This window comes from Conger conger, chromosome 6 (genome assembly GCF_963514075.1).
Source record: "Conger conger chromosome 6, fConCon1.1, whole genome shotgun sequence".
Taxonomy (NCBI): domain Eukaryota; kingdom Metazoa; phylum Chordata; class Actinopteri; order Anguilliformes; family Congridae; genus Conger; species Conger conger.
The window spans coordinates 21712423-21735806 of NC_083765.1; the positions used below are offsets into that span (position 1 = coordinate 21712423).

Genomic DNA, 23384 nt, shown 5'->3' on the forward strand with positions numbered 1-23384 from the left:
TGACCTGGGATTAACATGAAACATCTTTATGCCATCTCCAATATTCCTGTGTTCTAACCTGTCAGGAATGTGAGAAAAGGGGGGCTCCAGGAATCCTTCTCTAGCTCTCCCCCACAGGCATGTGTGCAAAAAGGTGGGGGCTAACAATGCATGCTCCGGGAGGGGGAAGTCAGCAAGCTGACCAGTGCATGACACCAAATGTTACTTATGACTGGCTTATAAAAGCGTCTGCCAAATGCCTAAATGTAATGTAATGTAATTCAACATGGATACCGACATAAAAGCAGGTTTTAGAGAAAGAAGGTTATGCTTCACCAAATCTTGGGAGAATCAAATCAATTAATCAACAGAATCCAGTAATATTCAATTTTAAAACACGTTTTAAGCATGGGTGTTCACTGTATTTATGCAGTGTATTTTCTTAGAGGATCTTCAAATGTTCCTTGAAAATGAAAAGTGCAAGTTAAGCTTGTGGACTGGCCTGTTTCCTGTATAGACCGTGGCTCCAAGTTGCAAGTTAAAACAGCTTGTGATCAAATAAGAAGAAATGAGTGAATGAAATTACTTTTTCCATTTGGAAAAGCAGTTTATATTGAGTGTTTCTCTGTATGTACAATAAGAATACCATATTTAGGGCATGAAAACAAAAAAAATCAGCCACTCGAAACGAAATTAAAGTGCAACAACATTTATTTATATCATTTATTTCAGTCTCAATTGCATTTTGACAACCAGCCTTCATCAAGGAAATGATGAGAGAAATAAACTTAAACTTTAATATCTAATCTTTCATTATGACCTTGAATAGCTGAATCGGGTGGTTTAGCACAGGACAGCAACTAAAACCTGCTAGTTTTAGTTGGTGCTAGTTTAGCTAGTGACCAACCAGTCACACTGACCCGCTCCAAAAACACTAGATTTTTAGTATATAGTGTAACTCTTGGGTGCTGATTCTCATGACTGAGTGGAACTCTTATGTGTTGATTCTTAACGCCGAGTGTAGCTCATAATAAAGAGCATAACTCTTGGGTGCTGATTTTAAACACTGGGTGTAACTCTTTGGTGCTGATTCTAAGCACTCAGTGTAATTATTTGGTGTTTATTCCCAGCACTGAGTGTAATTCTTGGGTGTTGATTCTGGTGCCTCTCTGCCTGTCCTACTGATCCATCTGAACGCCACAGGCTCTCAGCTCCTGAATGGACAGAATCAGAGCTACCGATCAATGCCGTGGTTGTGAACGAATCTGCTCACACAAGCTGCATAATATGCCAATCACAGTATTATTTCCAACAACAGTTCATTTTAACTAATTTACATTGTTTGCAAGTTACCAAGCATCCGGCTGGGGCCAGTTTCAAGAAGTAGGATTATTAAGTTAGCTGGATAATTGTAATTGTGAGTAAAACCCTGGTACTCTCCCAAATCTGGAATGTGTACTGAAGTGAGCTGTTCCAGGTCTTACTCAGTGCAGTTACCCAGCTAACTTGATAATCCTGTTAAAATATGAAAACCCTGCTGGACTGGATCCTGGCACCTGTAATTAAAGTCTGAATGGTCTGGACAATATCTCACTCACTTCCAACCTCTGCTCCATCTTCCTTGTTGCCCTCTGAGCCGCCTCTGCTTCTGCTTGATATCGATGCCTCTCAGCTAAGACTCTGTCCTCTGCCACAGCAAACAAAAAAAAACAAAGCACCAATAGAGCAACAACAAAAAAGAAAAGAAATAGGAAACTCATAAGTTAAGAAATAGTGAGATATGTCAACAGAAAAGACACAAGTCCTCTGTGATTGCAACCATGCACAGAAATGGCTTTATTTGACAACTCTACAGTCCTCTCTAATGTTCATTATGTTCACTCTACTGTACATACAGACCCTGGTCAGTCCCCACTAATAAAACATACCAATAAGTTTTAGCAGTTAGCACCACTAACCCCTCAGAAGGTTCTCCCGCTGAGCCAGAACTTTCTCAGTCATCCGAATGACTCGCTTGTTCTCCTGTTGGTCCTTTAAGAAGGCATCAAGGACCTGGTCAGCCTGAGGCAAACACAAGATCCAACGTGAGCCAGAGAGCAAGATGACTGTGTGACATCGCCAAGTACCATTTCCTTCCATACGTCACACAGTAACCGCATACACACACAGCAACCTGTGCATCACTACTTTAAGAACATCTTATGTAGCATCCATAATACCTTTAGAAATGTTATCCGTAGAATGCACAACATGGATCCAAATGGACCCAGGAGAGTTTCTTTTTGCTGTACTTTCTAAATAAAATAATTTTATCATTCAGGATGGAAGTACATCCTCAATTTATCTGTTTTTTTTATTTTTTTATGATGAAATACCATGAGTTACATTTTAAAGTTTTTACTTTTATAATTGAAAAAAAAGGGATCTAAGTGACTTTGACCACAGAATGATTGCTGGTGACAGACAGGGTGGTTTGAGTACTGCTCCTGGGATTTTCATGCACAACAACAAAATGATTTTTGTATGAATACCTCTAGAACACACAACATGGGTCAAAATGGACCCATATTAATGTCCTACGGATTTGTCCTATGGTTTTGAATAAAAATCTTATTTGTATTATAACCACAAGTTTGACAACATGGGACATAAAGGACCATATGCATTTCTGATGTTATTTGATGTATGGAGGTGTGGTTCTTTGCTAAATCGCTGAAATGAATTTAATCATTTCATCGTCCAGGAATTCATTATACAATATCATGTATTTGATCATCACAAATCATTATTTTAATTATTTCAACATAATTTATGTAGGGGTCACTTTATCAGCATGCCTCTTTGCATGCACAGTGTAATGTTTCTGTATCTGTCCTGTTTGTATTTATGTTTATTCTGGTTATTTATTCATTATCATACATCCTTGGTTATTGTTTTCCATTACAGTTTCTCATTTGTGATCCCCTGTTATGTCTGCGTCTGAATGTTTACCAGCCGAGTCACTCCCCTGTCTGTGTGTCCCACTATTCGGGTGTTTACGGTAGTTTCGGGTTTTCAACATTCCCTCCAAACTCGCAATTCTTACTTCCTGCTTCTCTTGGTAGTTAAATGTTGTAAAGCACTATTCTTACTAACTACTTCTAATCTAGATATTGTACAGTACTAATCCGATTAATACACTTACTGTCTGTCTAACTAACTAACTAACAGTCACTTTTATTGGGTAGTTAGAAGTATTCATGTAACTAATTCACTAAGGCAATCTCTTAGTGTTTCTGCACTGTTCTATAACTCCGCTTCCCGATGCTATCCCTGATTACTTGCTTAGTTTTGCACCTGTCTCTGACTATCACTACGTCTTCAATCTATGCAAATGTCTACTCCCTAATCCGGAGCCGTATGTTTTACATGTTTGGTTAGGTGCATCCAGTCCACTTTTTCGTCTCCCTCCTGTTATGATGTTATTACCCTATTATGTTTCCCCACCTGTTGTCTATTTGTTTAGCCCACCTTTTTCCCAGCCCCGCCTAGAATGTCACCTTCCCTCATGTATTTAAACCTCAGTCTCCGTTTCACCCATTGTCAGAACGTTGATCAGTTATAGAGCCAAATTATTTGTACGCCTATATCTTGACTTTCCTAAAGACACCCCTTTGACTTTGATTTTCAAGTTTGCCTGGCCCTCTTGTTTGCCCTTCTGCTTTCCTGGTTTTTGATTATCTGCTTTGTTTTAGTGAAGTTGGTTTCCGCCTTCGCCCTTTAGTACTTTTTGATTTACTGGATTTTTGACCTTTTTGCCTGTTTTCGCGACAATTCTTTTGCTTTCTGTTTTTGTTATTGTCTTGGATCTCCTGCCTTACGAACTCGGAATAAATAACTACATTTTTGTATTATCCCCTGGTCTGCGTCTGGGTCCTCAGTGCCGTATATAACACACAGTTACAGCTGCTGAGAGGGTATTTTGTCGGGCCTCTGGTGTGTCGGCTGCCAGGGCACAATCATCGGCTTATTGTAGCTCGATCATATCCTCTGAGGTCAATTTGGTGGTTGCTTGTAACCTCTTGATGCTGAAGATACACAGACACACAAACAGCTCAAGCTTGGACATGCACATACACATGCGGTAACAAAGTACACAACTAGCAACAAATTCAAACAGCATACCATCATGCACCCAGCTAAGCAGGAGTGGGCATCATTGGACTGTACTATAACTGGAAAGGAAACATGGTCATGTGGTTCCACTGAAGCCCATACAATTCCGTTCTTCTGCAAGTGGCACCGCCGCAAGATGGCTGCCATTGCCCAGAAAAAAAATTATTTGTGAGTCTGTCATTCATAGAGTGTTGTCTAAACTCATCATACTCCTTCCAGCATGAATTACAGCCCCAAAGCTCACAATCCTGTCCTCAATACAAGCAGGCAATTTCTTTCCTAGGCTGAACCAAAAAGATCATCAAAAATCACTGAGTCAATTTGATATCTGATCAGTGGTGATCTATAAACGTGGAGTACTATTAAAAGATGTGTGAACATTCCGTTTAGCCGTGCGTATATCGTAGATATTGGCACGGCTGGAACGTAAACTAAGCAATACTATATTGTAGGAGACACTGTCTTTGGGATGAGATGTTACATCAAGGTCCTGACTCACTGTGGTCATTAAAAGATCTCATGACACTCTTTGCAAAGAGTTAGGGGGTTTCCTGGTGTTCTGGCTAAATTCCAAACCCTGGCTTTGAACCTGCCATCTAATCATCCCCTGATTCAATTGACAAAAACATTGTTCTCTCCCTCTCCACCTCAGCTGGTGTGTGGTGAGCCTTCTGGCTGCTGTGCATCATGAGGTAAGTTTTCCCCAAATAAAATGGTTAATTTTAGGGCAAATAATGCCCTAAAGAAAATTTTATGATCTATCTATCTAGCTTAATGAAGAAGAGTATTTTTAATGATTGTAAGGGTAATTTTCTTAATTGATTCTTAATTGACAATGTGTGTTAACATAAAGACAATCACGTGATTACAAATGACCTTTTAGTGATAATCCTTATTACTATTAGACCACTTTCTGAATTAAGTGCTTACTATGAGTCTTTCGCTGTCTCTCTCCAGTAGACAGACAGCCTTTCACCTTAACGTCTCTGCTTCTCAGCTAGCACATTCTGGTCTTACAGCAAGGTCAACAAGGGGGATTCAGAAGAGAAAATACTGATAAATGTTTGTGGCCAGCTTCATGTCTTTTGTTTTGGTAAAGCCCCCCCTTCAGGAAAAATGTGTATAAGAGTCTTACTATGTCTGACTTATCAGAAAGCCGGTAAGCTTTCTCACTTTCTGTCATTTCTTTGCAAATAAATATGAAAGTTAAGGAATAAGAATAGCTATTGTTTTGTTTTTACTGGATCTGTTTCATCAGACGATGCTCACCTGTGATATCTTATTTGTGCATGTTAAAAAGGGAATTTTTCCCTGCACATGATCAAAACCAGATATTCAAATAATCATATTTTCATTACATAATGAAAATAATTTAATGATACAGGACATTTTGAAGTTGGCAGATAGTTATGATGGAGGCTGAAACCTACGCTGCTGTATTTGATAACATTTTACTCTGATAAATGGTTATAGTATGAAAAAATCTTGTGGTAACACAAATTGATATGCACAGAAAACACATTACAGACAAATTATATAAAGCATGGTTGATGTTAAACTGATATCTGCTACATTTGGCTTGCAGCTACCAATGCATTAATGCACATTACACTAGCTAGCTATCCTACTGGGAAGTTTTCCTCACTCAAATGCTTGAATCTTTATGATAACATATTTGCTACAATGGGCCACTATATTCAGCTAGCTAACAATGCGCTTGATGACTCCAGTTAACGTTAGCTGCAAGCTAAATGTAATTACTCCTATCTTTATGGGAAGTTACAATCAGAAAGGCTAGCTAGCGATCTCGTAACAAGCTAGTAGATATCAGTTTAACATCCACTACACTTGGATTCATGCGTTTTCCGTGCATATCAATTCATATTACCACGGCAGTTCTTCATACTATCACCACTTACCAGAGTAAAATGTTATCACTGCAAGCTCTTTCTCCTCATTTCACAAGTGCTGAACTGCGTTATTGAAACAAATTTTTTTTAGATCACATGACCCAATATCAGGAAATTGCCCGTCCCCTGTAATTATCAAAGCAAGTAGTTGCCAGCAACTGTTGTCCAGAAAGTTGCCTTGTGTAGCATCACCTTAACTCACCCTCCTGGGTTTATACTTTGATGTATAATGTGAGGTAAACAGTACCTGTACACCTTTCCCAGGTGTAGCTCTGTAGAGTTGAACTATGGAGTCTAGCTGCAGTCTGTAGGCTACATATCCGCCAGGTCTGAGGTAGGAACCGTGATTCAGTTTACCCGACAGCTGCTGCAGTAATGAGAGGCAGCGAGAGAGCTCTGCGTTCTCACTACATTTCCCATCATACACCTCCTTTATCCGCTCCTGTGCACATAGAGTGAACATCAATACACAATTACATTACAAAACATCACAGTCTGTCTGTACACACTATAACACTATATTGCATCAGCATTTGAAATGACCTGCCTCCATATTGGATCAGTTCATTGGTCCATTGCCATCATTTCCTTCAGTTTTACAATGTGGGTATTGGTGTTATTTATAATTAAGAGCAGGTCTGCCCAACCATGTTCCTGAAGATCTACCATCCTCTAGGTTTTAATTTCAACCCTAATTTGACACACCTGATTCTCCTATTTAGCATTCCAAAAAGCATGCTGGCTGTTGAATGAGGTGTGCTTTCTTAAGAGTAAAGACCTATGGGATTGTAGATCTCCAGGAACAATGGATGATGTTAGAGGACCTCGTGACAGTTAAGTTAGAAAATATTTGGGGTGTAAGCTCAATGTCTTATGAAGACACTGGCACACAGCATGCAGGCATACATACATCTAGCCCTTTTCCGTGAGCCATTTTGAAACTCCAAACCGTACAATGAGATCTTTCTGATAGCGTTCGTCTTCATCCTTGAAGGAGTTGGCCTTAAAGAGCTGGAGTGCCTCCTGCAGGCACACGTCATGAATGGCAGAAAGCTCCTCCTCTCCAATCGCCCCTGTCCTGGGATTCAGGACCACCCGCTCTCCCAGCAGCCGCTTGTAGAGGGCGAAAGACTCCTCGACTGCCGCCGAGTTCTTCATCTGCGACAGCGCTGCCATCCCGTTCTCCAAACACGGAACAGTCCCACTCCGAATGGCATCCACGTATGTCACCGCCAGGTTCCCCAGCACTTTAAAAAAGAGCGAACAGCGTTTTTATTGGAAAAGTATGAGTCCAGTCACAGCATTTCTGTAATTACAAGGGTAGGAAATCAGTCTCACCCGCACTGATTCTCACAATTTGAATTAAAAAAAGGTAAATTTGGCATTTATATAGCGCCTTTATCCAAAGCACTGTACAAGTGATGCTTCTCCATTCACCCATTCATACACACACTCACACACCGACGGCGATTGGCTGCCATGCAAGGCACCGACCAGCTCATCAGGAGCATTTAGGGGTTAGGTGTCTTGCTCAGGGACACTTCGACACAGCCCGGCTGGGGGATCGAACCGGCAATCCTCCGACTGCCAGACGACTGCTCTTACTGCCTGAGCCATGTCGCACCCTAATAATAATTAATTCTATACTTTTGAAGGACACAAACACAGACATACTTGCAAGTGCTCTCCTGTACACATAATGTTAGCATGACCAATCGCTGATCCAGGATCACAGTTCCTTATGTGCCAGAGGGATATGGTATGGTCCCCTGGTTTTTTGGGAAACAGCAGGTGTTCTGCTGTGAAGATAGTCAGGGTTTGCCACTCGGATGATCTGCTGTCTGGGGGTTTATGGCTTTCTCTTGTTTAGTAGGATAGATGTATTGTGCTCCATGCACAAGAAATTCAAGTACCTTGCTCAAGGGAACAACAGTAGTGTCCTACCTGGGAGTCAAACCTGCAACCTTTAGGTCCAGTTCCCTAACTCTTATACAATACTGCAAACCCAGTGTCTAAAGTCATCAGTGGCACAAAGGAAAACAAATTCCCTACATCCATCCATCCATCCATTATCTGAACCCGCTTATCCTGATCAGGGTCGCAGGGGGGCTGGAGCCTATCCCAGCATACATTGGGCGAAAGGCAGGAATACACCCTGGACAGGTCGCCAGTCCATCGCAGGGCACACACACCATTCACTCACACACTCATACCTACGGGCAATTTAGACTCTCCAATCAGCCTAACGTGCATGTCTTTGGACTGTGGGAGGAAACCGGAGTACCCGGAGGAAACCCACGCAGACACGGGGAGAACATGCAAACTCCGCACAGAGAGGCCCCGGCCGACGGGGATTCGAACCCAGGACCTCCTTGCTGTGAGGCGGCAGTGCTACCCACTGCACCATCCGTGCCGCCCAAATTCCCTACAGGCAAGCTAAATGAAGATTAGGTGCTCAACAGCCAGGTGATATAGTCATGAAAGTGTGAGGGTAATCACTGACCAGTGCAAAGTGGAACCTTAAAGGAAAACACCAACATTTTGGGAAATATACCTTTTTTTCAGACTTACTCAGACCTTTCATTTTCATTTTTGTGCATTCACTCAATTTCCATGTTAGCATAATGTGTTAGCTTAGCATAAAGACTTGAAGCCTATAGGAGTTAGTGGCCTACCTCCTTCAAAGTGAAGAAATACTACCTTTTAAAACTACCTTCAGAAGGTGTGTGGATCACTGTGCTCAACCAGCGGAAGATGGAAGACAATACATGTGTGTTCAGCGGTTATGGTTCCAACCGTCCAACTTCTCAGAAAACAACGGCTCTCATTTAAATTTTTTTCCTGCACGTGTATTTCAAATACTCATGATACTTTGTGCTTCTGAGTTGCTTCTGAGTTGCTGTAAGGTTTATTTCTTCACTTTGACGAAGGTAGGCTGCAGACTCTATAAGTCTTTATGCTAAGCTAACACATTATGCTAACATGGAAATTGAGCCAGTGAAAGCACAAAAATGAAAATTAAATTGAACATCTCGATTGTCTGGGTAAGTTGGAAAAAAGGTATATTTCCCAAAATGTTGGTGTACCATACTGTATTCTCATATTGACTTTTTTAGTCTCCAGTAAATACAGACTTACTACTTCCAGTGACTACGGCTCCACCAGTGATTGTTTTCTCCTTCGAATGGTTGAAAATGTAGCTACAGAAGTCTGTTACTTGCTGGACAAAGCCAGGGTCCAGATCAGTGTTGCAAAGTTGATCAAGGACTTTCAGCTTGCTCTGGGAGACAGGTCGGTTCAGCACAAAGCACTTCCGGGTCAGGAAGAAATTTTGGATGCAGCCGCTGATGTCATTGCTATAAGCCATTTGTGGAGAATTCCCTGCAGAGCAAAATCAAAGCAAAAAAAACCGAATTGTTGCCGAACATCCACGTATGGAATCATCACACCTACTCAAGCACTGGACAAAATCATCAAAAAAAATATTTTAGTAATTCACATGCCTCGTTGTAGAAAATAAGTACAATGAATACGTAAATAGTGGAAACGAGGATGAAGGGGAAGTTGGTTAGTTCACAGGGAAGGTAAAGACTTTTTGGCCGGAAATTACAGAAGACCTAGAGAAAATATATAGTGTCCTGTACTTATGTCTGCTAACCCCACAAACAGGCACATAATTGTCTGTAATTTCACTCACCCTGGGTAGGTACTATGAATTGCTCTGGTTCATCGGGGGCTTGAGGTCTCTGCTAGAGCTGTGCACGTAATGCACTCCCAGGTACGCAGAACTGTGCAGTTCATGCCTAGGTTTCCCCAGCTGGTGACATTTTGTCAGATTTACTTATTTTTAGATTTTTGCACTTACCTGACTGAATCTTCAGAGATTTCTCCAGGTACTCATCTGCGGTGATACTCGTCCCATCAAACTGGAGGTCCAGAGTAAAGTCCCTCACAGTCCACACAAAAGAGGGAAAGAACTGGGCATAATCGGAGGTTGTCTCAACCTCACCCAGCATGCTGGACTTCACCTTGATGTGGTTCGTCAGCTCCGTCACATAGCTGTTACACATAGCCATTGAAGAAAATGCAACTCGATGCAATGCCATTTAATCAAAGCATAGAGATGACTCAAGGGCAATAATACAACACAGTTATGAGTTTGAGATCTGCCAAGCTTTTCCCAACAGAACATAAAAAACATTTATGAGCTCTTGTTTTACACTGGAAAAAGAAGACATTCATATCCTGCCAGTTTTGCGAATCTACCAATTATCATAAATGAGGATAACAGTGTGAAAATTTCAGCCCCCATGGATCTCTCCAGCATTAGGCCCCTGTTCGCTGCTGGGATGGCCTTTTTGGTTGCTATGATGCCCTTGTTGGTTGCTAGGATACTGCAGGCTCCTCAGTGCCTGATGGTCGATGGTCCTCATACTGTTGTACACCAAGGTGCTGCTCAGGAGAATGGCCAGGGCAAAGATCCAGGTGTCATTCTTCTCATCACCCTGTCATATGAAATATCAATAATAATATAATTACTGTAAAATTACTTGGAAATGTAAAGTCAACGGCGCCGGAATGTGTGATGCTACCGGAGTTATAGCACCACCTGGGAAAAAGTTAATGGTGCTATCGTAGCCCAAAGCACCACCTAGAATTTCTTCCAAAAACAAAAACTAGAAAATGTAATAGTCCTGAAATTAAGCATATTACTACTCATATTAAGATAACTGCAAGTTCAACACAATCACTATCCACAAAAATAACATAATGTAACTGGCCAGTGACTGATAGATGTGACAAAGCGTGGTGGTTTCCCTGCTATTTACTATTGTTATGTCTTCAAGCTGTTCTCATGAAAGAGCATGTACTCAATATGATTCCACAAACAGATCAGCACTGATATCATATTGAAATAAACAGTGTTTTTTTCTATTTATAATGGAATACATTGATAATAAATATAATTAACACCAATCCTCATTTACTGTATAGTCTACAAGCAGTCAGTTTTACAAGTACACAAGCTAAGACGGCCTGTAGCGTATTGGTAAAGGTAAATGACTGGGAAACACAAGGTCGGTGGTTCAAATCCCAGTGTAGCCACAATAAGATTCGCACAGCCGTTAGGCCCTTGAGCAAGGCCCTTAACCCTGCATTGCTCCAGGGGAGGATTGTCTCCTGCTTAGTGTAATCAACTGTACGTCGCTCTGGATAAGAGCGTCTGCCAAATGCCAATAATGTAATATTTTTTAAATAATAGATTTAGGCAGCTGGCTAAGTTAGTTTTGCGGTTAACATTTTTGCGGCCAGCAAAGTTAGCTATTTGATAGCTAGCTAGTGCTAGCGTTTGTAACCATGCATGCTATGACTAGAATAGCCTTAAAGATGCAATAGGTAATTTTGGACTTCTAACAGTTCTAACGAATTAAAGCAACAAACATGCTCAAACTACAACACTGTTTATCCCACCCCTTCTCTGTGAACATGCCATTGGCTGTAGCAATTAGAACCAATTTTCAACTAATGAGCTTGAATTATTGTACAGCTATACAATGTTTTGGTACAGAGTGCCGGCCCGTCAACTGCATATTGACGGCCGACAAATGTACACTTTGAAACTCGAATTTAAGGACTATAAGCAGAAGCAGAGGGTGAGTCAACATGTCAGTGAGCCTTTTTTAATGATAGGAAGGGATTTACAATGGTCTTGTAACAATGTTTTAAGACAAAAATCTTATGTATTGTACCTTTAGCAAACTTAGGTTAACCATCCTATGTTTTGTGGGGCAAAAATACACAATGCCATTTTATTCCGACTAAAGAGTTTATTATCAACAGGTCGAGAAATTCAAAGCCACAAAAACACTATGTCATTAAAAGCACTATAAAACTTGTTCTTGCTGTAGCTAGCTAGCTAGCATGGAGGCTAATGCTAGCTAGAAAAGAATGCCGTACTACCTTTCTCACATCCCCCAGACCCTCCGTGTCCAGCAAGACCAGAGTCTGGTCATCCCTGCTGGGGTGGGGCACACACCACATCCAGATGCCCTTTGTCTCAGACTGGACAGTGGAGCCCAAGGAGAACCCTGAGAACACAGAGAAAACTCTGATACACTAGAACCCTGAGAACACACCAGGAAAACCTAGAGACACTCAAACCCTAAGACCACCCAGAAAGAGCCTGGATACACTAAATCGTGAGAAGACGCAATGATGGAACCCCTAAAAGGGAGATAGCCCATTGATTCTAGAAACTTGGAAGTATGCAGAGAGCCCAGATACACTATACACTCACTGCACACTTTATTAGGAACATATTTACTTTATTACACCTACTTATTCATGTGATTATCAGCCAATTGTGTGGCAGCAGTGCAATGCATACAGTCATGTAGATACAGGTCAGGAGCTTCAGTTAATGTTCACATCAACCATCAGGATTGGGAAAAAAATTGAATCTAAGGGCTTTGACCGTGGAATGATTGTTGGTGGCGACAGGGTGGTTTGAGTTCTCAGAAACTGTATCTCAGATGTCTAAAAAATAAGTATAATAAATTCCTAATAAAGTGCTCAGTGAGTGTAATCCTGAAAGTATAGATGAATCCCTGATGAACTACAATCCAAAAGCAATGCAGAGAACCTGGGAAATGTAGGGTGCTGTCAGAGTATCAGCGCTCTGATACACTACAACCTAAAACTGAAGAGAGATCCCATAAATCACAGTGGAGACACTGACATACACGTGACTTGGAAAAACAGGCAAAGAACAGCGGAATAGCAAAGTTAATTATAAAGCATTAGAACCGTCAAACTATAAAATTACTGTGAACCCTAAAAAGAGGCCAGCAGCTGGTGGTCCAATATTCCATGACAACTACAAACAAAAAAAGAAGTTGGAGAATTGGAGGCAGTACCTGTGGTCTTCCCAGCCAGTCTGTTCATCAGGTAAGATTTGCCTGTGCGGTACATCCCTACGATGGACACCACCACTACAGGCTGCCTGATGGAGTTCAGAATCACCAGGGCTTCCTGGTTCACCTGCAGTTCACCTGCACTTGTGTTCTCAATCAGACAAACTGGCCCCTCCATCTAATCTGAGTTTCCTGTGACCAGAAACACCCACACAGCCAGCCACTTAGTCATTCAACTCAAACAGAAACTAAATGCCATACCATCAACTCATATCTGGTTCCATTTTCTTTAAATACCAGGAGTGGTAATGCTGGTATTTTTCCAATTTTAACCACCATGTGTTTAAGTTGGTAAGAAGCATTCTAGAACCCTCTCTTACAACACCTATCAATCATACATGAGAGATCAGAGGGAAGATGGTTTCAGACCTCAGGAATTATATAGCTCTGTTGCTGCACAATGTACAGCAATTATTCTAACCAGCGAGTTTAAAATGTTACCTCTCGTTCGAACTTCTCCTTTTATTCACACTCAGCAGTTATAACTGAAGCTTTAAATGTTCTGTGTTGTCCAAAGGTGCCGGTTTCACTGCCACTTCACGGTGTGTGTGTGTGTGTGTGTGTGTGTGTGTGAAAGTGAAACCAATCTGTTAACCTACCTTAGCTTTCCTTAAAGGGATAGCTCACTTTCTGGATTTCTAAACATAATACGATAGTTTTAGCATATGTTTACATGAAGAATATTTAGTATACATTTATGTTTCTGATGCAGACATTCTGGGAGAGGTGGGATGATCTGTCAGCTTTACAATGGCTGGTATAGGTACATCAGATTGTGACGTTGTACAGCAACTTGTTTCAACAAGTTTCATAAGTATCAGTTTTCATACTGTCGAGGACCCGGCCCTAGGCCCCCCTGATGAGAGATTGACGGGGGATGGGTTAGAAAGGAATGCATTGTTAACCCCTCGCACACGCCATCGAGGTGGTAGTAAGAACGCCCGTAAGAAGAAAAATATGTGGTTCAGAGAATGAGCAGCCATACTTGTCAGTAGAGGAGTCTGAAGTCGGGGGACTTAGATTTAGGGTTTTAAGGAGCAAGGTTAAAGTTCTGACTGAGAATACCCCAACCCTACAGGGGAGGGGCACAATGCCTGGCTAAAGAAAAACAAAAATAAGGAAAACGGAAGGGATGTCAATACCGAAAGAAAATTAATGATTAATGGCGGATGATTTACACTCAGCTATTGGCTGGATGTCCTTTGTAGATCCCTTAAGGCGCCACAAAAAGGGGCACCTGAAGAGGGTGTTGAGATGGTGGCAGGCTTTAACGTCTGGCTTGCATGAGATCAAAGTTTGGAGGAAGTCAAGGAGAGATTATGAAACTGACACAGACACCAGTGATGAATAGGTTCATTAAAAACAACATAAGGGCTAGTGTTTTTCCACTCGTATATTAAGATGGTGGAAATTCCCAAACCAGAGGGGCCCATGAAATAAAATATTGGGGACATTTCTTTTGAGGTATGAGAAAATGACAATTGGAAAAACAGAAATAATTAATATGGTCATTAAAAAACAGGTTATATAAAAGATAAATGTCTTCCCGCTTGACATAATGGGGGCATTTCTTATCAAAAAAGGTACACTTTTGTATGCAGAAAAGATATATAAGGAATAAGCTTTTAGACCTTAGAGCAGGATCCCAGAATTTGGCTTCAGAAGATATCTACGAGCTGGTGAAGAAAGAGCCACGCAGAACAACTATAACCAAGCTGGAGTGGTAATTATAATCTATATTACTTGTAGAAGTAGGAAAAGTAACATATTATAAGTTTACTTTTATATATCTTTTATTTCTCATTAGGGTACTATATAAAGTAGAAAAATGTAGAGAAGTTATCATATTTAGATAAATATAATATTCTAGGAATAGTTTCTTTTTAAACGTCAAGAAGGGGGAGCTATAGGATAAGGCTAAGGCCAAAGAGGATGGATATAGGAAGGTGTACCTTGATTTTTAAACATCGTGGTGGAAAGGTAATTTAGAAAGAGCTAAGAGGGGTATATGTAACTTGCATGTGATTAGCAAACTGCAAAAGATGATATGTACACTGTAATCTGTATAACTCTATTCTTTTGATTGATTGTAATAAAGTATATCTTACTATAATCATATGTGATAAAGAGTCTTTAGAGGAATACATTGAATACAGGACATCGATCACCAGATTTGCATCACACCCTTCACTTCGAGACTGGGCTGGAAGTTCAGTAGAACTTACCAGGGCTCCAGGACGTTCGGAGTACTTGAGTTCGTCCCCGAGACACCTCATTGTGAGGTACTGCTCGTGGGAACGTGAGGTCTGAGCTCGGCAAGGGGTCCGTGGCTCACGACAATTTTGGCGCCCAACGTGGGGCACGAGCAGCAGAGAATTGCTCACGGCCTATTGAGGCATTGCCCGAGTGGATTCCTACTCGAGGGTCTCGAGTCGATTACTGGCACTGACGAGAAAGGTGCTAGGCACCTAAGTAGTGAAACCGTAAATACTCGAACTCAAAAGGAATCGAAGTAATTTAGAATAAGTTACAATATTAGAAAACTGTATAGGACAGTAAATTCTAATAAAGTAATAGTATAAATATCAATTTATAAATAGGTGGGAAAATGGCTGTCAGTGATATGCCAGACCCACATATAGAAGTATATTTCCTAATAAAGAATAGCCCATAGTAGGGACTAAACAAGTCGCGCCTCCGACAGAGAGAGAGGCATTGGTTCGGAAAATACATAAAGAGAATGGACATTTCTCTTTTAATGTAATTAAGAACTTGAATAGGTTACATATACCCAAGCTGAAAGAGGTAGTGAAGGGAGTAGTTAAGAACTGCTCACAATGCCAGATGATTAATACACCACACGGCCTGTGGAGTGCTGGATTAATTATAAGGTCGGGAGTACCCTGGGGAAGTATTTACATGGATTCGGCCGGTCCTGTAGTACGATCCACAGGGGGGCACCGATACTTGCTGATAATAGTTGATTCGTGCACTGGGTACACCCTGGTCCATCCTCTGCGGCAAGGTACGGGGAGACAGATTCTAGCCAAGCTAGAAAGCACAGTAATGGCAATAGGAAAACCTAAAGAAATTAGATCAGACAATGGAGCACATTTCAAGGATACCATTATCAATAAATGGTGTATCAAAAACAATATAGAAAGAATATTTTCCCCACCCTATCTTCCTCAAGGAAATGAGATAGTAGAGAAAGTGTTAGATAAAAATATGGTAAAATTGAAAAAGGGAGGAATAACCTCAGTGGCACAGTGCTGGAAGAAATCAAAGGACCAGGCTGTTGCATCATATGTTCATGTAATGAATTAAGGCCAGGATATCAGGGACCTGGTGGGGCAAGAGTACCCCCAAAAATAGAGGGGTTACCAGGGGACGCCCTATGGGGAATGACAACCAAGACAGGGCATTCTCCAGTAGTAATGATGCACAGATTAGTGGTCTGTGGACAGTGCAGAATTAGCATTGCGACAAATACCACTTTTCTCATGGCCAGAGAAATAGAGGGGCCTGAGAAGGGGGGCAGCCTAGGAAAAAATGTTACTGCCTTGAAACAGCAGAAGGGGAACTTGTGACATGTAATGAGTGCAGGGAACTCACTTTCGAGGGATCAGCTGTAGCAGCGGGCCTCACTCATGCATTAATCCCCTATGATAAAAACGAGACCTCCAAAGGTCAGGAAAAGTCAACATATGCCCAGCCCATTATGGGTAGACAAAGAGACGACCAACTAAGAAATGTTATTGAACAGACATACAACTATGGGCCCACCTGGCTGCTGATGGTTAACCGAAGGGGAGAGACAGATACCAGACCTATGAGGTTTAAGCGAAAAGCCATAAATAGAGAAGGAAGAGTAGTATGGAGATTAACAGATTATAAAGAGGAAGTAAAAAATTGTCTGTACCCACCAGAAGATGCTGAAGTACTAGACATACCTTTTGGGGATCATAAAACCAGAGCATGGTACAGCAGTGATACAGATCTATTAATGAGAAAGTTCAAAGCTAGAGCACAAAAAGTAGGGCAAGTGGCATACTTCAGGTTACACGCTTTCCCTGTAAGGGATATTAAAAGGGGTGAGAAGACAATTAATTGTGTGCGCAGAAGGCATAATTGATGATAAAGGGCAAGTAAGAGAAACAATTGTGGTTGAGGAATCTCGGAGGGGAGCCACAGGGCGGATAAACCCTCGCCGCAACCATTCGGATGATAAAGACGAGGCCACAGGGCCTCTTTACACACTAACCATAACAGTCACCACCAGAGTTGGGGTTGGCGAAGGTGTATACTCTGTTTCAGCTAGGCACTCAGTGGAACCCCTGTCTACAGACGCTGACGGAAAAGCAGCTGAACCTGTAGTTCCAGACCCCGAGCCAGAGTACAAGGACGTCCACGATTTTGCTACTACAATACCACTGAGAAATAACCCGAACAATGGAGGACCTAGAGATGCTTCTCAGCAACGACGCACAAGGAGGCCGAGAATGTCGTGCTTCAGCGGGTGTTTCCGATCAGGAAATGCTGACAGAGTACATGAAAATCCGAAATCAAAAGAAAAATCAACAAATCCTGCGCAGTGAGTCTTTGAAGAAGGGACAAGATCGGGAAAAGAAAGGGTTAGCAATACTAGGGTTAATAATTTTTGTAGTAGTAATAGGATTAGGAAATTATGTAATGAAATATAGAGTCCCTTACCAATACACATGCGTTACTAAGGAAATAAATGTGATCTGGTGTGAATACAACATGACATCACCAGGAAGTGAAAATAGTACTGAAAATTGCGGTCAGGAAATGAAAAACGAAACCTGCTGTCACTATTTGACTCGAGGAGGTCGGAAATCCAGTATGATAGAATGCGATGTCAGCTGTATCAACACAGACGGGAAACAGAAATGTTCAAGAGGCAGGCAAACTCGATATTATCCAAGCTCATTGGGGCATAAAGTAAAGCGGGAGGTCCCGACAAAAAATACTCAAAAGGCAAGGAGATGTGAGCTTAGATACCCCTTGCTTATAAGGAAAGGGTTACCGAGTTACACTGGACTTCGATGGTCACAATTAGAACAACGAGGAATAATATGGGGACCCACAACACCACTACTCACTAGTCTATATATAGGGGACCCGCAACAATATCCCAAAATAGATAAATCAATAAAGATGCAAAAGGAACTAGGGTGGACAAATACATATGTATATCAGGATAGAACTTTACTGTGTACATTAGCCTATTGGAGTCAAGGTAAATTTCGAAAGGGCATTTGGGCAGCTGATACAATCCAAGCAATGCCATCGTTATTGATTAAGACAGTAATACCTTCTCGAGAAATAGTAGAGAAGATACTTCAGAAAGAAAAGGAGATGATAGAAGAAATGAGGCAGTATGCAATATCAGTATATATAGAAGACGAAAAAGATATAAGGGAAAAATCAATCTCTAAAAACGACGTTAAAAAGGGTGTAATGACAATGGCATGCACCTGGGAAGATGATGAATACGTAACCTTCAGATATAGGCCCGTAGAAGAACAACTTAGAAATTGGATAAGTTGGTACTGGAACAAAGTTATGAAAGGAAAAGATCCTAAAACAAATTACAAGGAAGAATGGATTCATTATACGTTAATGAGTGGTTGGTGGGAGGCCTATGCTGGAGATATAGGGAATAATGCACAAAACCAGGACTATTTCAAAAATGATGTCCCTGACCACTTTGTGCCACCGCTCAGAACTAATTACACAGGGAAGCAAGAACATGGAGCTAAGCCTCAACTAATATATTTTAATGATAAATTTGGGAAAAGGTTGTATAAAGTAAATCAGACTTCTGGGGCCCTACTTAAAAATATGGGGGTCATAACCCCAGATAACACCTGTAAGAGAGGAAAAGAGTTAATATGGCAACAACCAGCTTGTGACCTTCGAGACGACTTGCGTCTGGTATGGAAAGCTTGGAAGGAGATGATTAATGCAGGACATGTATACAAAGGATATAAGTGGATGAGAAACTTAACTCTTTATAGCAATACAAGTAAACGTATTTTTATAGGGAGAGGAGGGGTCTCTAATGTGATCAGAGCAATCTGGACAGGAGTTAAACAAGGAGTGAATAATGGAGTAAATACGTTTAAAGAAACCACCTCTAATATCATGTCCTGGGGATGGGACACTATTAAATCCCTGTTTGGGCCCTGGGTATGGGTTATAGGGGTTGGAATATTAATCATAGGAATAATATATGTCATTTTTGTATGCTTAAGGTGCAGGCGTCATAGACAACAGTATGCATATCACAAGCTCGAGTCTCAAAAACAAGAGCATGAGCATCAGCGTACTTTTGCTGAAATCTTGACCCGACGACCCCGGCAAGAAATCACTAACTGTTAAGGGAGGCCTAAGATAGACATAAGGAAAAGATAGAGGGGTGAAGGATACTGACCTCAAAAACCAAAATGGCTACCCAAAACACAAACAGATAAGGTATAAAGCCTGGAACAGTCAGAGACACAGGTCACAGCAGAACAACAACTGAAGCAAGCATATTGGAATAATGGCAACTTGGAACAGTTCCTATGAAACCATGAGCCTAACCGGGAATGTATCAGGGGAAGGAAATCTGGGAGTGCGGGATAACGGTGAAGCAATACCGTTAGCTCTATCCATGGTGAGTTCCCTCCTCCGAGCTCTTGATTTGAATCTTGGTAACATAGTAACAGTAATTAAACTCATTAGGAGTAAAAATTGTTAATTGAATTCTAAAATCAAAATATGGTTTTATTTGGAATGCGGATTTCAGGACAAGATTTCAGACAAAGATAACAAATGTCATTTGAATGCTGAATATGAGATTTGATTTTTTGTCAATAACAGGCACCTTATGAATACAAATGGAATTACAAATTTACTAAGTGGCTAGTATTAATACAACAAGCATTGGCTGTGGGTTATCTAAATTCTAATTTTTTTAATAGGCAGGTATTAAGAAATAATATAAATGATATACCTGAACATGCTTGTGTTCGATGGGTCACAAATAATAACAGTCCTCAGTTGTATGTCCATGGAAATGCAAATACTTGTGAATCCAAAATGTAGGGGCAGGAGCCCAGAGAATGATTTATATATCTTGTGTACTTAGAAATCAAAACTGACACCTGAGGCCTAGGGCCTCCAAACAAAGAAGGGGATTCACAGGAATCCTCACACTAAAGTTACAAATTCAAAAATAAACTCCAAAGAGAGATGTCCCGTGTAAGAATAGTTGCATGGCCTCCTTCACCAAACCAGCAAACCGTATACATAAATCTACGCATCCAACAGAGATGTAACTTGATCCGTTGGACGTTTAAGATTGATTGGGAAAATCCTGCTGGTTAATAAATAACCATTCTCACAAGGAAAAGAGAAATCTCGTAGTGTGTATCCATAAAAAAAAGTAATAATAATAATAAACCCCTAAATTGTTCACCGGGCCTAATCGAAACCGTGTAAATATATAAAAGAATTAAGTTCCTAGGGAATATAGATAATCAAAAGCGCATGGAAAAACTTATATATTCTGGTAGAGGTAGGATGGAAAAATAATATAAAATAAAGAAAAATTGTATTTGATCTCTTGCAGAATAAAACCGGGAAATGGATTGTGGAAAAAGAACAAGTGGAAGCCAGTGAATCACAATTCCCAGTGACAGCCCTAAAAGAGGGGTTCGCAAATGAAACAGATACACCCAGAAATCCCATAGAATTAGGAGGGTATCGTAATCATATAGTGAATACTTTGTTTGCTTTTGGAGATAAGAAAAGGTTATTTAACACCTGCAACCTCAAATACCCCCCACTAGATTCCTGTCTGAACTGTGAGAAAACCGTGAGGTTTAGAAGGGGGGCCAGGGGCCTATACGGTAGTCTCTGCACCCCATGCTTTGTCTTGAACAAGAATGAATGCATCAATATTATCAACCTAGACAATCACAGAGAAAAATTTGAAATTTTAGAGAATACAATGACTGTATATACAGACATTCCAAATTACCCATTGTCAGAAGGATTATTCACACCCATACCATGTATCAGCATGGTTAAATTCTATCCTTATAATGAGGAAAAACAAGATATTGTGACAAAACGCAGGAATATATTTCCGTATATCTACGAAGACCTTGAAGGGAAACAACAAACTAAATATATAATCAAGAGAAAAAAAGTACCCTCTCGACAGCTGTAAAAACACTCGAACGGGGAGAACTATGTGGGGAAGGGGTTTGTATTATCTGTATATTATTTTATTTTTAAAGACAGTTTGGGGTATACCCCTGAAGGAGAAGTACCAACCAAGGACAAGAGGTGGTGATGTGTACAGAAAGGCTTTCCTGGAACAACAAGCCTTCCTCGATGGAAGGAACAGTTTCCAGATTACACGCTGTATCCCTGAACCTGAAGGAGGAAAGATCCCAAGGAGTCGGTGCATCATCTGCTTTGAGGATGTGAGAGACGTTGCCCATTTCACGCTGCGAGGAGGCATGCGGGGATGCCTGGAATGCGTCTGCTTCAACCTGAAGACAACGCTCAGGAATGGACAGGACTTTGGATACGAGGCTCCTGTAAAGGAGTGGCTTTTGGGACTATTGGTTGCATCATTGTTTTATTCTTTTATTTTTTGTTTTTATATTAGCACACTGCGGATGTGCAACTGTCTAAAATGAGGTGGCTAACGATGGAGTGAGGCACGAAACAGGCACATTACTGTTAGATAAGCTTGCTATGTGTGTGGCTTAGAAGCCGCAAAAGAGGGAAATTATATAGAATATTTTCCATAGTTATTCCTAGTTATTCTATGATAATCTTATGAATCAGTATAATTATCTTATGTTATTCTATGTATCAGGATGAGCAAAGAAGACAAATTATTTTTCTCTTTGAACATGTTATCATTTATATGATAAAAGGAGGGATTATGGAAGAAAAGTATAATATAACCTAGGATTTATATATACAGATATGTATTCTCATGCATATAGTCAGAGGACTGCTTAAAAGAATAAATTGTTCTTGTGACAGATAACCAGAAAGAATGTAAGGGAGGGGTTGAGTGCTCTCCTCAGCTTACGTCATATAGGCATATGTGCAGGAGATAGGGCAGAACACTCTCCCATTGGTAGGTGTGCTCATGGGCTTGGTTGATGATAAAAAACAATGAGGAGGATGATAGATGGGAGCCCAGTTAGTACTTGGTACTCCCTACCGTTTGATACCTGGATATTAAAGTTATGTGAGTTAATTGAGAGGCACTTACGGGCTAAGATTGGCTTAGTGCGAGGGGTTGAAGGGGGTGTCGAGGACCCGGCCCTAGGCCCCCCTGATGAGAGATTGACGGGGGATGGGTTAGAAAGGAATGCATTGTTAACCCCTCGCACACGCCATCGAGGTGGTAGTAAGAACGCCCGTAAGAAGAAAAATATGTGGTTCAGAGAATGAGCAGCCATACTTGTCAGTAGAGGAGTCTGAAGTCGGGGGACTTAGATTTAGAGTTTTAAGGAGCAAGGTTAAAGTTCTGACTGAGAATACCCCAACCCTACAGGGGAGGGGCACAATGCCTGGCTAAAGAAAAACAAAAATAAGGAAAACGGAAGGGATGTCAATACCGAAAGAAAATTAATGATTAATGGCGGATGATTTACACTCAGCTATTGGCTGGATGTCCTTTGTAGATCCCTTAAGGCGCCACAAAAAGGGGCACCTGAAGAGGGTGTTGAGATGGTGGCAGGCTTTAACGTCTGGCTTGCATGAGATCAAAGTTTGGAGGAAGTCAAGGAGAGATTATGAAACTGACACAGACACCAGTGATGAATAGGTTCATTAAAAACAACATAAGGGCTAGTGTTTTTCCACTCGTATATTAAGATGGTGGAAATTCCCAAACCAGAGGGGCCCATGAAATAAAATATTGGGGACATTTCTTTTGAGGTATGAGAAAATGACAATTGGAAAAACAGAAATAATTAATATGGTCATTAAAAAACAGGTTATATAAAAGATAAATGTCTTCCCGCTTGACATAATGGGGGCATTTCTTATCAAAAAAGGTACACTTTTGTATGCAGAAAAGATATATAAGGAATAAGCTTTTAGACCTTAGAGCAGGATCCCAGAATTTGGCTTCAGAAGATATCTACGAGCTGGTGAAGAAAGAGCCACGCAGAACAACTATAACCAAGCTGGAGTGGTAATTATAATCTATATTACTTGTAGAAGTAGGAAAAGTAACATATTATAAGTTTACTTTTATATATCTTTTATTTCTCATTAGGGTACTACATAAAGTAGAAAAATGTAGAGAAGTTATCAT

General features: G+C 40.8%; 1 protein-coding gene across 2 annotated transcripts; it reads right to left on the bottom strand.

Moving 5' to 3' along the window:
• Positions 1-716: 716 nt before the first annotated feature.
• Positions 717-13585, bottom strand: LOC133130422 (guanylate-binding protein 1-like). Of its 2 annotated transcripts, XM_061245009.1 has the most exons (11): positions 13460-13585; positions 12962-13150; positions 12006-12133; positions 10440-10549; positions 9910-10103; positions 9183-9425; positions 6999-7291; positions 6292-6486; positions 1938-2040; positions 1578-1666; positions 717-1193 (listed from the first exon to the last, which is right to left on the bottom strand). In XM_061245009.1, the coding sequence occupies exons 2-11, from the start codon at positions 13134-13136 to the stop codon at positions 1158-1160; spliced, it is 1566 nt and encodes a 521-aa protein (XP_061100993.1). In that variant the 5' UTR covers positions 13137-13150; positions 13460-13585; the 3' UTR covers positions 717-1157. The 2 variants fall into 2 exon arrangements, with proteins under 2 accessions (XP_061100993.1, XP_061100994.1); XM_061245010.1 differs by lacking the exon at positions 12962-13150 and having other exon boundaries at positions 13460-13565.
• Between the last annotated feature and the right edge of the window lie 9799 nt (positions 13586-23384).